The sequence below is a fragment of the Lycorma delicatula genome, chromosome 12 (assembly GCF_047948215.1).
Source record: "Lycorma delicatula isolate Av1 chromosome 12, ASM4794821v1, whole genome shotgun sequence".
NCBI lineage: Eukaryota > Metazoa > Arthropoda > Insecta > Hemiptera > Fulgoridae > Lycorma > Lycorma delicatula.
This window is the reverse complement of record NC_134466.1, coordinates 53,035,308-53,051,472: the sequence shown is the minus strand read 5'-3', so window position 1 is coordinate 53,051,472 and position 16,165 is coordinate 53,035,308. Positions and strand designations below refer to the sequence as shown.

General features: G+C 30.0%; 1 protein-coding gene across 1 annotated transcript in view; it reads right to left on the bottom strand.

Annotated features, from left to right (window-relative positions):
- The window catches only part of LOC142333106 (pancreatic triacylglycerol lipase-like), a 194,814-nt gene that overhangs the window by 28,976 nt on the left and 149,673 nt on the right, over positions 1 to 16,165 (bottom strand). Inside the window, exons 5-6 of the mRNA XM_075380022.1 lie at positions 8,297 to 8,451; positions 2,697 to 2,816 (exon numbers count right to left, since the gene is read on the bottom strand). Coding sequence (XP_075236137.1) covers positions 2,697 to 2,816; positions 8,297 to 8,451 — 275 coding nt within the window. The remainder of the gene's footprint in view (positions 1 to 2,696; positions 2,817 to 8,296; positions 8,452 to 16,165) is intronic.

Here is a 16,165-nt window from a genome sequence, read left to right as displayed (position 1 = left end):
ACATTTGTGGAGACCTAAAGTCTCCACAAATGTTACTTGGTGTTTAACTTGGGTGTACTAAATTTTGTTGCTACTTGTGCAAGAAAGACAGAAGAGATAGGAAAAATCATTACGTAAAAAAGGATAACAAAAAAAAGAAAACTGACTGTGGAAGAGAAAAACATTATGAGTCCAGTTCTAGTAAAATCTGAAAAATTTTACCTTCAATCAACATTAAGCTAGGTTTAATGAAAAATTTCATTAAAACAATGGATCATGGTGGGGCTGGATTTCATTTTCTAAAACATAAGTTTCCTTTATAAATGATGCTAAGATAAAGGAAGGTATATTTGTTGGACCACAAATAAAAAAACTAATGAATGATATTGAGTTTTAAAACAGTTTGAACGACTGTGAGGTTGCTGCATGGAACTCTTTTAAAAAGGTAAATAACTTTCTTAGAAATCAATGGGCAGATATTGACAAAGGTCAAAACTACAAAAGTTTTTCTTACAATGAAAAATGGTAATTACAAAAAAAAAAATGCCCAATAGAAAATGACCATTTATGCATTTGAAATCAGTGTCAAAAATAAGATTCAGCTATTAACATTCTTGTAACAAACAAAAAATGCAACTTTGTTGTCCAGTATACTGAAGAAAAAGAAATAACTTTATTAAACAGCAAGAAAGAATACTTTATTTAGCAACTGACAATCTACATAAAACTAACTTTAAATTACGCAGCTCTTACTTCAGTAGAGTAAATATAGCTAACAGTGCTTGTTTGAAGAAGATTTGGAAACCCCTTTAACATTCAGTTGAATAATATAATTTATCTAATATTCTTTGTCAAATTTAATGTGCTTATGTTCAAGTGTGTTGAAATCTTGGCTTTTACATCCTAACATCAAATCTTCTTTTATTTTGGTTAAATCTTTGTTTCAGTTGGTGGATATGCATCCAGTCTGTCCAATATAGTATTAGTGCTATAAATACAGTTTAATCTGAATACTTCTAGGTTGCTGTCTTTGTCATTATGTTTTGTTAGTATGATCTGCAATCTTCTATATCCAGTTTGTATTTTTGAAAGTGATAAAGTAACCTTTCCTGAAAATGCTATAATTTTATAACGTAGATATATTAAATAAAAAACACAATGTAGATAGAATGTTTTATTCAGTTACATACTAATGGAATTTCCTAATCTTGTTAATATATGTACTATTTACAACAGTGCCTGGTTAATTCTATTGAAAAAGTTGATAGTAACTTTGAAAGTTCATCCGGAAGAGTCCGTGTAATTTCTTGAAAGTGAGTCATATATAGTAATTAGTTATTCAAATAAATTAATAAAATTACCACTTTTAACATGATCAGCAATAAACCATTCTGTAAGTAGTTCTGTTGTTGACTTTTCACATTTTTAACTGAGTTTTCTTGTGTTAAGGAAGATGTAAATTTTCTGGATAATAAATTAAATAAATAAATACAGATGATTAAATATTACAGACTTTTCTTTGTGAAAACATATTTTGAAATATATGAGGGGTGGCTGAAATGTAAATTATACTATAATAAAACAGGAGAAAAAAAGTCACACAAAATGACAGGGTTGCATTCTAGTGGTATTGTTCCCCTATTACTAAATTTCCAAAATCTGTTGATTCAGGCCATCTCATTTCCTGGCAGTTGCCATTGTTATGGAGTCGAGTACACCTGCTATGTCAACGTGTCTAAAACAAGTGACTGAATTTTTAACAAAGTGACATTTATTGCCATCTAAAAGCTAACTAATAATCAAAGTATTATGAATAGGTAGGCAATAAAGTTTTATGCATCAGAAGTGAGTAATAAGGATGAATCTTACAGGTGATCGATCAATTTCTGTTATTACTAATAAACACCAAAAAGAGGTGAAAACAATTTCTTTTGGTGCTTCTAAAATACTTTAGGAGAAATGTACATAAAGTTTGACAATCCATGGAGCTGATAATTCTGCAACATAACAATGCTCAATCACATATATCATGTGCAATGCCGAGGTTCATGTAAGTTGAAATTTGAACTTACTTCACAACTTCCATACTCACGATTTGTCACCCTGCGATTTTCACTTCTTTCTGCAATACTTATTTCACCACAAATGATGAGCTGAAGGATGCAGTTAATTCTTGGATTCTTCGTTCACTTCACTGTCGGAGAATGCGTTGCTGTAAATGATGGGGAAATTGGAAAAAAATATTAAGTGTTCATAGCAGATAAACTGTACTTTTATTGAATACTAAGAAAATGGCAGGCCCATGCCATGGCCTGCTGCGAAAAAGTTACATGGTTTTAGATAAATTGTTCGTGTCAAGAAGTATAAATCATTCGAATGAATGAATCGTTTGTGTGCAGCACACAGCCGCCCAGCACACCACCATTGGTCCATTTTATGCCAATAGCAGATAAAATAAAAATGTATGCACATACAACAAAGAAATCCAGGCACCATTCTTTTTTATGGAAAAGAGATTTGATATCCTTTTTTGTTTCGTTTGACCTATCCTTTTTTCATTTACAAATAATGAGTGAGTGCATTATACTTCAGCTACCCCACATATAGAATGTAGAATTGTTAAAAAAAAAAACATGATAAAACTTATGTTAAATTAAATTATAAACTATATATAAAATTTATAATAAGTTTATAAATAAAAAACATAACCTTCTTACTTTAACCCAAGAACTAAGAGGTGTGTCAATAAAACCATGGATTATAATTTTTGTTTTTTTCTTTGGATCAAAATTTGATTTCATTATAGTCTTTTCAGATTGAACTCTTATCATTTGACCCTGTAAAAAAAGGATAAGATATTGCAATTAACTAAGTTAAAATATTTCTTTATAAAAATAAAACCTTCCATAAATCCAAATGCTGTATGAAAGTACAAGGAATGAGCCGTAATAAATGGTTATTGAAAAAATACCCAAACAGAGAAAATTCTGAAAAACTATTTAAAAATGGATAAACTGGATATTGGTTTAAATTTTAAAATATCATTCATTAGCAGTTATAAAAAAAATTAGCAAAAGTAAATAAAAACAGAAAAATGGCAAGATAAAACATGTTAATGAATAAAAAAACCACATTAGTCATTACTTTTAATCATTGTGTCAATAGAGTAAAAAACAAAACGCTTTTAATTATGAAATGATTACAGTTAATCAAACAATTGAATAAATTGCTAACCTCAATGTTGTACTAGGCAGTTCAAGTCAGCAGTTAAAAGTAAGCTTAAATAGAGCATAAACCGTATACTTTTCACTTGGACTGGCTACCATGTCTTATTCTAATTTACATGTAGAGAAGAGAAAGTTTACCTCAAAAAAGATTGATAGATGATCATTTAACATCAAAAATTGTTCTTATACTAATACAATTCAAATAACATAAATATTTATTATTTTTATAGAAACAAATTTTTAATTTTTTTTTAACTTTAATTTTTAATAAATAGATTTTGATCAGAGCTACAGGGTGCGGGAATTTTTAATTTGCTGATTTGAATTAGGCGCTAGTAAACGAGGTTTGGCCGTTAGAGGGTGCGGATGGTCTCATTTGAACCGGTGGATCGGGAAGTTTTTTCTCCCTTCCACTTCAGTACCGAGAATGCTGTGGGCGAAGGAACGGTGCGCGCGTTTGCCGTAGAGGCTTAATTTTCTAATAGTCGCTCGATCGTCGTTACGCAGCGAGCATTCCGCGCACACTTTAAGATTGCCCCACCAGAGCTGGTGTTCCTGGTCGCCAATAGATTGTTACGCGGACAAACACATTCAGGAGAACTGGCACTGTTGAAAAGAGAAGATCGCCGTTACGGAACGGTCCGTAAGATCACTCCAAAACATCGAGGCGGTAAAGCAGTCCTTTTTTTGCGATCTCCTCGGCGCTCGGCACGCAAGCATGCAGCTGCCCATTTATTTTTTTTGCCAAGGCTTGACGAAACGGATTTCAGGGTTGTGTGGTTTCAGCAGGATGGAGCCACGGCTCAACCCATCGGGTTGGTCTAGTGGTTAACGCGTCTTCCCAAATCAGCTGATTTCGAAGTCGAGAGTTACAGCGTTCAAGTCCTAGTAAAGCAAGTTATTTTTACATGGATTTGAATACTAGATCGTGGATACCGGTATTCTTTGGTGGTTGGGTTTCAATTAACCACACATCTCAGGAATGGTCGAACTGAGAATGTACAAAGACTACACTTCATTTAAACTCATACATATCATCCTCATTCATCCTCTGAAGTATTATCTAAACGGTAGTTACCGGAGGCTAAACAGGAAAAAGAAAGAAGGAGCCACGGCTCACACGTCGCGAACTGCAATGCGTGTTTTGATCCTATAAAATCTTTGTTTTTATTGATTCTTCAAATCAGCAAATTATGCTGCCGCACACTGTGTAAGAAATATTAAAATTAATATAAGGAGCAAATGGCTCATTAAAAGCGAAGACCGAAAAAAATGGTTGTGGGGTCCAAATATTATTCATGTATGTCCATTTAGTTTGTTGGAATTTAAACATTTTATAAGGATATTTATTTCTCCTTTGCGATGTTAGTTGATTATTTGCTCAAAAGAATTAAGATTATTTATTTTCTCAAGTTTACTCTATTAATGTTAAACACTGGATGAATTTTTATACTATAAACTTTAGGAAATATTTTTCAATTCTAATAGATAAATTATATTTTTATTATTATCAATATTATTAAATGACAAAAATTAATAAACACATAATATTACTATCCAGATAGGTTAGTTAAAAAACATCCCAAAATGTTCAATACGCACTTAAAAAATGTTGTGCATTCACACAAACAGAAATAAATAAATAAATATATATATATATTAATGACCTACTTTTTTACAAATCAATTAAAATTATTTCAACATAACAAAAAAGCTGTATAATTTAATAAAATATCTCATATTTTACCCATATATAATTCTATGAAACAATATTATATTACTTATAAAAACCAGCGTTAAATTAACATTACACCATAGTTAATACCGTATTAACAATTTGTAAAGTACTGTTCTTTACAGTAATTTACAGATACTTTTTACGGGTAAAAAGTTAGTTAATAATTCCATTTAAACATGTTTTACAGTTAGAGTGTTTGTTTAAACTGTTTTCCTTACTTAGAAAAAAAACTTGCTTTTGAAGTTCATTTTAAAATAAATAGAAAGTATAATTCAATATTACACACACACATACACACACACACACACTGCACTTAAAATAGTAATGATGAGGACTCATTCACAAAAAATGTTTTTTTTTCTTTTATTCATATTTAAACCGTTTCGAGCACATACAACCTAGGAATGAACTACTACATTATCATTAGCTTTGTGTTATGTAACACTTACTGGAAGGCACGTATAAATAAAACGTTTAATAAAATTAAGAACGAATAAAATAAAAATGAAAGTAAAATAAATTTCTTATAGAGAAAAGACTTGAAAGCATTCATTAAGTAAAAAAATCTTATAACCTTTTGATTTTTTGAGACAAATATTTTTTAATTAAGCAGCTTATTATTATTTTTAGTGAAGGGGGTTTTGGCTGAAATAAAATTTCAAATCTTTACTGGGACACTTCAGCAAAAGATCTTTTTTACAAAAGTTGAAGTTTTTTTTATGAAGGTCACAAATTACGAAAAAAATTTGGTACATTTTCGTTTTATGCTATCCAAAAATTCTTGCCCAAATCAACTCAAAAACAATTTTTAGGTAACACAAATTTTTTTTTTTACCTACGCTCGCTAACCTCGACTAATTATCAGCAATGTTTTGATTATTTAAATAATAAATAATTGCAATAATTACTGAATTTTCTTTTTTTTTTAACCTCCGGATCCACCGTTAGGCATTCTTCAGAGAATGAAGATGAATGATTTGTAGCGTGTGTGAAAATGCCATACCTGACCGGGATTCGAACCCGGGACCTCCGGATGAAAGGCCAAGACGCTACCACTCGCGCCACGGAGGCCGGCAAAAATTTAAAGAAATACAGAGTGATTCAAAGAAACGGGAAATTAAAAATTAAAAATAGATTCCGGTCAGGCATGTCATTTTTCATAAGTTACAAAATTCCATATCATATTCCACGCACAAGCTTCAAAGCTTATGTGGCGATATCATAAAGCCTCCCACCCACGAAAAAATGACGGTAAAATAACCAAATTTCACACACGCAAGTATCTGAAAACTCAAGAATTGTCGGACGACCATACCGATAGTAAACATCTGTTTGGCGGCTATTTTGCAGGTGTACCAATCTTCAGTTACTAAATTTGATTAGGTTGTAATTTGCATTCTTTACAATCTGGTGGTTCTAAAACAATGGAATGTCTAATTGAATTTAAAATGATAATAGCCAAGTACTTGTTTAAGAGATCAGTTCCGATAAATTACGAAAATTAAATAACGCTGGCTGCAATTTTATGCATGCTGTTGAGATTAATTTTGTATTTGGGTAATGGCAATAGTATTAGATGCCAATTAAAATTAAAAAAAAAATTATGCATTTGCTGGAATATTTTTACAATATAGACATAATTGATCATAGGTTCTCAGTATAAAAAGCTGATTCAAAGAAACGGGAAATTAAAAAAATTAAATAACGTCAATTAAAATTTTTTTAGAAAATGAATTTTATTTCAAGTAATTGTACAAATGTTGCCATTTTAGAATACATACATTTTAGTTTATTTTTTTAAAGATGACATCTTGCAGGTGACCTCCTCTTCTACGTAAACACTCACGAAGTCTCTTCGTTAAATTGTTCATGGTTTGACGTAACTTCGCAACTGGAATTTTCGCAATTGCTTTTCGGATCTTTACCTTCAGTTCTTCCGTTGTAGCAGGTCTACTATGGAACACTTTGCTTTTAAGGTAACCCTACAAAAAGTAATCGCAAGATTGATCAGGCGATCTGGGAGGCCATCTAACGTCACCATTTCGTGAAATGACACGTTGTCCAAACAATCGGGGTACAGCTGCCATTGATATTCGTGCAGTATGTGACGTTGCTCCGTCTTGTTGAAACCAGGCTGTGTTAAGAATCGGTGGAAATCTCTTTTGTTGTTCCACAACAAAGGTTTCAAGCACGGATACGTAACGAGCCGACGTCACTGTAATCGCAAGACCGTTGTCATCCTCAAAAACATAAGGGCCTATAACACCGTAAGATGACATAGCACACCACACGGTCACTTTCTGACTGTGCAACGGACGCTGGTGTAGCTGTGTAGGATTTTCTTGTGCCCAGTATCTGAAATTTTGTTTGTTAACAAATCCACTGAGGTGGAAATGCGCTTCGTCTGACATCCACAGTTCGTGAACTGTGGATAACCCTTCGTTATCATTTATCTTCTGAAACATTACATTACAGAATTGTGCTCGCACAACTGCATCGTTCGATTTCAGTTCCTGGACGATCTGCAACTTGTACGGATGGTATTGCAAGTCCTTCACTAACATTCTTCGAACACTTGAACCATGCGATTGTAAAGATGCTGAGAGACGACGGATTGACCTATGTGGACTTCGTATGACAGCATCTTGTAAAGCTTGAACATTCTGTGGTGTACGGACGGTTCGCTCACGGCCTGGAGGTTTCTTTTTCATTGCCGAACCGGTTTCCTAAAAATTAGATATCCATGTTTTAATTGCATGTGCTGATGGAACACGGTCGTGCCGTCCCAGATTAAAATGACGGCAAAATTCTCTACGCGCTCCCTCCACACTGTCATTGTTTTTGTAAAACGCTTTGATAGCAAATGCACGTTGCGCACCACTCCAAGGATCAATGACAACTAAATGGCAGGTTAGGTTAGAGAGGCTGGCGCCACTTATCAAGTGGTACCAATCGCCCACGGCTACCAACAAACTTTCAAAATTTCCCGTTTCTGTGAATCATTTTGAATATAAAATAAACTGTTAATGACAAGTACAAATTTCAAAGCTACATCATGTAGAAAAAATCTTGGCACCGAGTAATAAAAGAGGATATGGACAATGTTTGATATATTAAGGGATATTTAATTTAGTAACAGAAGATGAGTTTGTAGAAGGGCAAAAATTATAAAAGGAAGACAAAGGTTAGAATATACCTAAAGTAGATAATCAGAATGACAGATTCAGACATTATGTTGTGGGAAAAAAGATTGGTGCAGAAGGGAAATAATTAAGGAAAACAATTTCCAGTAAAATGATGAATAATAAAACTAAAATATATAAATACAAACAAAAAAAAAGTCTGAACTAACCTCAGTTGGATTTTTTCTCGTATAAAGAATGAATTTAGTGTCAATAACTTGGCGAGGTAATGGAAACACATTAAATGGTCTGTAGATTAAATGATACCATTCTCTAGTGACATTAAGGCAACCCAGTTCATCATAACACCGTGTCTCATTCTCAACTGTAAGAAAAAACAAACACATATTATTTAAAAAAAAATAAATTAGAAATCCCTTCAAGACAGTAAAATGAATGATTGCATCTTTCTCATACGAAAGAGCAAACTTTTATTACATTTTTGATCCATATCTGTTGAAAAAATAATTTTTAAGAATTACATAAAAATTAAAATTTAAAAAATTCAACTACAATATCCATTATTTTACTGGTTATTACACAATAAAATAATAACTGAATTATCTAGAATATAAAAGAGAAATCATTGGTAGAGATACTTTCAGGGCTTTTTCAATCATGATTCTCAGTTATAACTTATTTTAAAAATAGTTAAATTATTAATATAACAATAATATTTAATGCAAAAACAATTCCACTTAATCACTTCTGGATCTGTTCATATATTCATGGTCAAGAGCATATGGTGATTAAGATGGAGAAGAGCAAGCAACTTTTTCCATTTTTCGCTTGCTCTCTTTTCTTTTATTTATATTCATTGTTCTTACTAATGATTTAATAAAATTATATTAATAGTAATAATAATATATTTTTCATAATAATGATAAAAATTACTGCCCATTAACTCTTTTGTTATTAAGGAACTTACAACTAAGAATTAAGGTTGAAGATTGTCTAAGGATCAAAAGAAGTTTAATAAGTTTTGTTTTATTGCTGAATAAATAGTTTTCTTATTAATGGGACATTATTGATATTGATCAAAATTAACGTGCTTATTTATTCTTCACTGCATAATGTTTAACACTCACACTACTCTCTTAAGTATTAACTTTGCTGTAAATACTATTGGTAAAATAACTTGAAAAATACAAAAGTAATTTCCATGAAAATGTAATGTGAACTCTTCTTCAACATGTGCTATGAAAATGCTTATTAGCATTGTGTAAAAGAACTGATACGCAGTAAGGTGAGTTTTTATTTAAATTACAAAAAATTTATGTCAATTAATTTCATTGTTTGTCAAAAAAATTAATTTCATTGTTTCATAAAAAATTATCAATGATTATAATTATTACAAAGAATGAATCAGAATGAAGTTTGCTAGATGAAGGTCAAGATAACCCAAATTGGAAATTGTACTAATGATACAATCTAATATTTAAAGATTATTAAAATAATATTAGATATCTTAAAAATGAGTTCAAGAACAGAAGCTAATTAAGGACGAGTGGATTAACAAACATAGTTAGAGCTTGATTTCTTTCTGCTATATGTATATAAAAAATTACAGATTACTTATTGTAGAGTAAGTGAATTTTTTGATTAAAAACATCTAACAGTTCATGCAATTCATCCTCTAGTTGTAGGTAAATAAAGTGAATAAATAACAATGAGTATATTTTATCACTGTGAAAACATGACATTTATTATAAATAAATAACAGTAAGAGTATTCACTTTTAAAACATACTTATTGTAATTTATTTACTTATACAGTAATAGCAGACTTATATCTTATAATAGCTACCAATCATGAGGCTCGGCTGATAAATTTTGCACATATATGCATCGCATGAAAATGAAAAGATATATTGGAATGAAATAAAAAATGAATAAAAGTACAATACCTTAGCTAAAAAATGCAGAATTTATTTTTCTGTATAATCCCCATTTACACTGATATACGTTTCCCAAAGTGAAACAAGTTTTTACATTCCATCAATGAAACATTCTGGCGGTCTTTCTCGGATCCAAGTGGCCACAGCTTAATTCACCTAATCGTTGGTGATGTAATGATTAACCTTTGATCTCAAAGGTAATGATTAGTAAGTAAGTAACGTTTATTCATGGATATTCAAATATTGCATTGTTTTAGTTGTTTTGAGGCTTGATTCAAAATCGTCAAGAACAAGATCAAAAAGATGCTTAATTATATAATTTTATAATATATATTTATAATTAAAAAATAATTTATTGAAATATACAATATATTTACTGTTATGTTAAAGAGTACTTTAACAGGGACTTTGAGATCTGAATTTAATAATCTCTTCAGCTTTAGGTTTATTTTGCACATTCACAGGCCAAAAAAAAGAATCCCTGAGACTGTTGTCAAGTAATCCCCCTTCTAGATCATGTCACGGATGAAGTTGTTTTATATATACATATATATGTTATATATCAATATATATATATATATTGATACATAACTGGTTTTTCTAGTTCTATATCCACAGCATGGACCTAGCAGAATCCAATTTATACCAGTATAACACAGAATAGAGAAGACAAGATCAAGGAAGAAAAAAGTGTACGTGATGAGAAAGGCTCTCTGAAAAATAGATATTTTATCTTGATCAGTACATAATAATCATTAAAATAGATCACATCAGAAACAGGTAGGTATATTATTTTGCAAATAAAAAATGGTACTGCTCTGTATGTTTATAAAGGAAGATTCTCATCTATTCCTATAATTTTGTGGAATGAGGAAGTGTCCATTGAATTATAAACAAACAGATTGTACTACTGAAGGTGAAATGTAGGTTTTGTTAGATATTCAGAACACAACTGATCAAATAATATCAAATAAATAAAGGATTGCAATATCAGATCTTAATGTAGCAATTACATAACAGAATGTTAATGAAGTACAAAATGTTTTTGAAATATGCTTTTGTATTATTCATAATGAACCATAATTTGAACAGCTGCTGTACTTTTATTTTTAGTACTTATGCAAGAAATAATGTACAAAGGAAAAATTATTACAGAAAGTTATTTGAAGAGATCATGTTGCAGTTAAAATTTTGAAACAGAATCTATTTTTATTAGTCAAATAGTAAATAAAGTTCGTTTAATAAACCATAACTAAACTAATTTATAATTTTAGAAAACAAGGGGTTTTTTAATGTTTAACAATGTAATTTTCTAACAGTTCAGTGTTTGAGATTATATAAAGAAATTATATGTTGTCAATATGTGCTGGATAATTATAGATCTGTAACATTCAGATGAGGTCTAAACATAGATGAGATGTTATACAATTATTATTTGCTACATATTATTGAGTTATTTCTTATATAATATTACTTCCGTCATTCATAACAATGATTTTTATATTATTGTTGAAAACCATCATTATAAATTTTATTTAATGTGCATTATTAGATAAATAAATACATTTTACTTTAATTACATCTAAATAAATATTTTCTAATCTTTTTGTGAATGTTACTCGACACAACTACATAACGCAGTTGAAATTTGTTTTGTCTATAATGTTAAGTAATGAATTTTAAATAATCAATAAAAGTAAATTAACATTCTACACTAAAGTAGTGCTGTAAGACAGATTTTTGCTATATTTTATTTTTTGCCTTTAAAATTATTATTTCTTGTTAGATTTAAGCATTACTTTTTGTAATGAAAATTATATAATTTACATATAAAATGGAAACCACTTTTATTAAAAAAAAATCTGTTAAATATATTTTCTGTTGATTTTTTATTTATTACAAAATAATATTACAATTAGCTTTATTTTAAAGATTTATATACACAAAATAGATTGATTATAAAAAAAAAATATTACTAAAATCTAGTAATAGAATGTTGTAAACCACAATCAATATTTACTCCTTTCCAGTAAAAAAAAAATTTAAAAACCCATGACGAAGAATCTTAAAACGTGAAATAATTAAATAATTATATTTTTACCTTATAATCCTCTATGACATTGTGATGTTTTTAAGACAATAAAATTTAAGATTTTGATTAATCATTGTGTGTGACTATGATGATAATTAAAGCTTATCTGTACAGTCTACAGGTCACGCATGATGGTCAATCAAACTCTTAAATTTTATAGTCTTAAAAACAATATCACGTCAGTTATAAGGTAAAAATACAGTTATTTCACATTTTTTAAGGTTTTTTCATCATGGGTTTTTAAAAATTTTTAATTTTATTTATTACGTTTTAAAGATTAGTAGGCCTGTGCCCAACAGTGGGACTCTATAGGCTAATGATGATAAAGTATACACAATAATGTAGCCTTTATGAAGTTAGAAAGACTTTGAAACATTCAAATGCAGTTCTGAAGAAACATATCTACTGCAGCACTTCCTGGTGGTCTATAACCATAAAACGTGTCTAAGAACCTGCTCTGAAGTGATACCTATGTAATGAAAAAAACCACATTGAAATCGATCCAGTAGTTTTGAGAAAAGTGGTAACAGACATACACACAAAACCTCTTACCCTTTTACACCAAACGCATATACTGTCTCCATTCCATCATGGGTAATAATGTTTTTGTTAAGTTTTATTCAAATAATTAAAAATGTTGATAAGTTAACCTAACATTGGTTTGATATGAATACGATAATTTTTAGTTAAATATTACAAAAATAATTAAATTAATGGTGGATAAATTTTTAGTTTTTTTATTATGTTATACTTTTAAATGTTTTTTTTCTAGAAATCATAGTTATAGACTTATGATAGTATTTTACTGGGGGGGGTGTGATATGCTGTTTACAATAAAACTATTTACTATATTGAATAACTAATTATATAACAAAAAAAAAAAAGAAAGTTATAACCACTTTTGGTAAATCTAAAATTCTTTGGTTGAATTATATTTAGGTTCAGTCAATAAAACTATTAAAATATATTTTAAACATAAAATGTTTGTTTAGAGGAAGGCTGAATCAACAAGCAAATTATTAAAATGAAATAAACCCAGATACATTTACATAAAATTGGAGTTAGTTTTATGTTAGACACAGGTAGTCTTATATTAGATTAGGAGTATGTCTGAGCATAAACACCTCAGTAAAAAAGGTTTTTTCTGTACCTTTTTCGAGCAGAAAGTCAGCCCTCTTACTAGTCAAGGGTCCACAAACTCAGAGTGATTTTACATCATCAAGGGACGATATATGTAATTTGATGGCCATAAAAAAATTTAATTATAGCTAGAGAAGCTAACTAACGATGAGTATTGCTTTTGGTACTTTTTGAAAGTTATATGAAAAACCTTTCCATGCTACTTTTGATCTGTCCACAGTTGGAGAATTTTCAAAGAGAACTGTATTTGAATAAGTCTGTAGGAGTTTATATACATGTGATTAAGGCAATATTATACATGTTTACTAAGACAACAGGAAACATTCAAATTTTGTCGACTATCATGAGTTGCACCATCTTGATTATTCATCTGAAACATCTTGATTTCAAATCCTGTGTTGGCTTGGAATTTTTTCAATAGAAACAAAATTTTATCATAAAAATAGAAACAACCTGTAACTGGGAATCTGCCTTTAGTTGTGGGAGTAAATAAAATGTGGTGCAATTTCATGTGTTAAAAAGTAGCTATTGTTTATGGACAAGTAGTTTAATTGATATTTGTTGTGGAATTTTTCAGAGTACAGTTAGGCATAGCAAATAATTAAAAAGTAGTGCCAAATATAATTGCCAGGAAATATGGAATTTATTGTTTTCTTTCTACTGCACGAGTACAAATTAATTAGAAATCCTGTTAATGTCACTACTGAATTCACTCATGTTATTCTGAATAATATAAGTGAATTTAAAATTTACATATAATTATGGATAAGTAGAATATCTACAATCAGTTTATATGACATGAAAAGACGTTCCAAGAAACAAATACGACTACCATCTTGACAAGTTGACTATTTAGTGTAGTGATGGTTTTTATGAGTTCTAAGGTTCAAATCCTAGTAGTAAAGGCAGTTACTTTTATACTTTTATATAGATCTGAATACTAGATCGTACCCACATGGTTGGTCTAGCGGTGAATGTGTCTTCCCACATCAGCTAATTTGGAAGTCAAAAGTTCCAGCGTTCAAGTCCTAGTAAAGTCAGTTATTTTTACACAGATTTGAATAGTAGATCGTGGGTACTGGTGTTCCTTGGTGGTTGGGTTTCAATTAACCACACATCTCAGGAATGGTTGAACTGAGACTGTACAAGACTACACTTCATTTACACTCATACATATTATCCTCATTCATCCTCTGAAGTATTATCTGAAAGGTGACTACTGGAGGCTAAACAGGAAAAAGAAAGCTGAATACTAAGTTGTGGATACCAGTGTTCTTTGATGGTTGGGTTTCAATTAACCACACATCTCAAGGAATGATCAACCTGAGACTGTACAAGATTACACTTCATTTACATTCATACATATCATTCTCTGAAGTAATACTTTACGGTGGTTTCGGAGGCTAAACAGAAAAAAAAGAGATGGTAGGGATGGTTAGGTAGGGTAACCTGAATTTCTTCTCCTACAGTAGTGGCTCCTTCATTATGTTATAGAAAGGCTTTATTGTTTCCTAATGTATTAAATAAATTATGAAGATTTTTCAAATGGTTCGGCAATTTATTAAAAATGACAACGGAAAAATAATATAAGTATTATGTTGAGTTATACAAAAACAGTTCCGTTGTCTGGTTTGGTAAATGTGAATATTTTATTTTTTAAGAACAAATGATTATTCTTTTTAGCAAAGATTCAACATTCATAAATATAAACACAACGATAAGTTAATTTATTTACTTTTCTAAATATATGTCTATACGATTCATAGTTACAGGAACCAAATAATGAAATGAAGCCCATTTTTGAATTTTCAATGAGTCCTAGCAGATGACATATTTTATATGAAAATATATGTAGGCGTAATAAACATTTAATAATGATGACAAGTTTAGCATTTTATTAAGCCGCTTCAAAATAAAACGGTACGGCCTAATTTTGTTACAAACCAAATCAATTTGATCATCCCCTAAGAATTTGTCATGATATAAAACAAGCAGAAATTTCGCCTTGTGGTCAACAGAAATACGATCGTTATCATTAATGGGAATTCTGTCCACGCAAACGGTAAAGTTAACTTGTGTCTCGAGACAGGATGGTGAGGAGCCACGAACTCGGCCGAAACGAGCCGATCTCTTGCTCGAGTTCTCCTGACAGACGATCCACGCGCGTATTTCAAATTCAACTTCTAATAAAGAAATGACGACTTGAACGTGAATTAATTGACGGCTTTTATTCATAATTTTTAGTTATACTTATTTATGAAAAAATTATTTACAATTATTTTTGAATAAAAAATAAATATTTGATTAATTATAAATGCATTATTTCGATTATTTTTATCTTAATTTTTTTATTATTTCATTAACCCTTTCACCCAATACGTTTTTCTGATAGTCCATTTTCGACGAAATTTGTACCAGTAGATTTTTTGATTCGCTTATTACGAATTTTAAATTAGTTTTCAAAATTAAAAATGGCGGACAAAAATCAATAAAACTGTAATTTATTTCATTATTAATTATTAATCTATAAGGACGTTGAAAAGTTCTCGTTCCCCAGCATTAAATTATATTTAAAAACAGCGATAACTTTTTCGGCCTAATAGAATGACGAATTATTCATTTTTTTTAAACATATTAATCAATAACAAATTTTTTTTCGAAATTAAAGCAGTCGTTTTATCAATTCTTTAAATTTATTTTTGTCAGAAAAATAATTATTTAAACCATTTAATTAAAAAAATATATACAAAATTCGTATATAACCATGTAATTGAATACTTAGACGACATATTTTGAGAACAAATAAAAAATTAAAAGATCAAATATGATTTTTGAGAGACCAATTTGATTAGTGATCAATTAGAAGTTGAATTTGAAATACGCGCGTGGCTCGACTGTGAGGAGAACTCG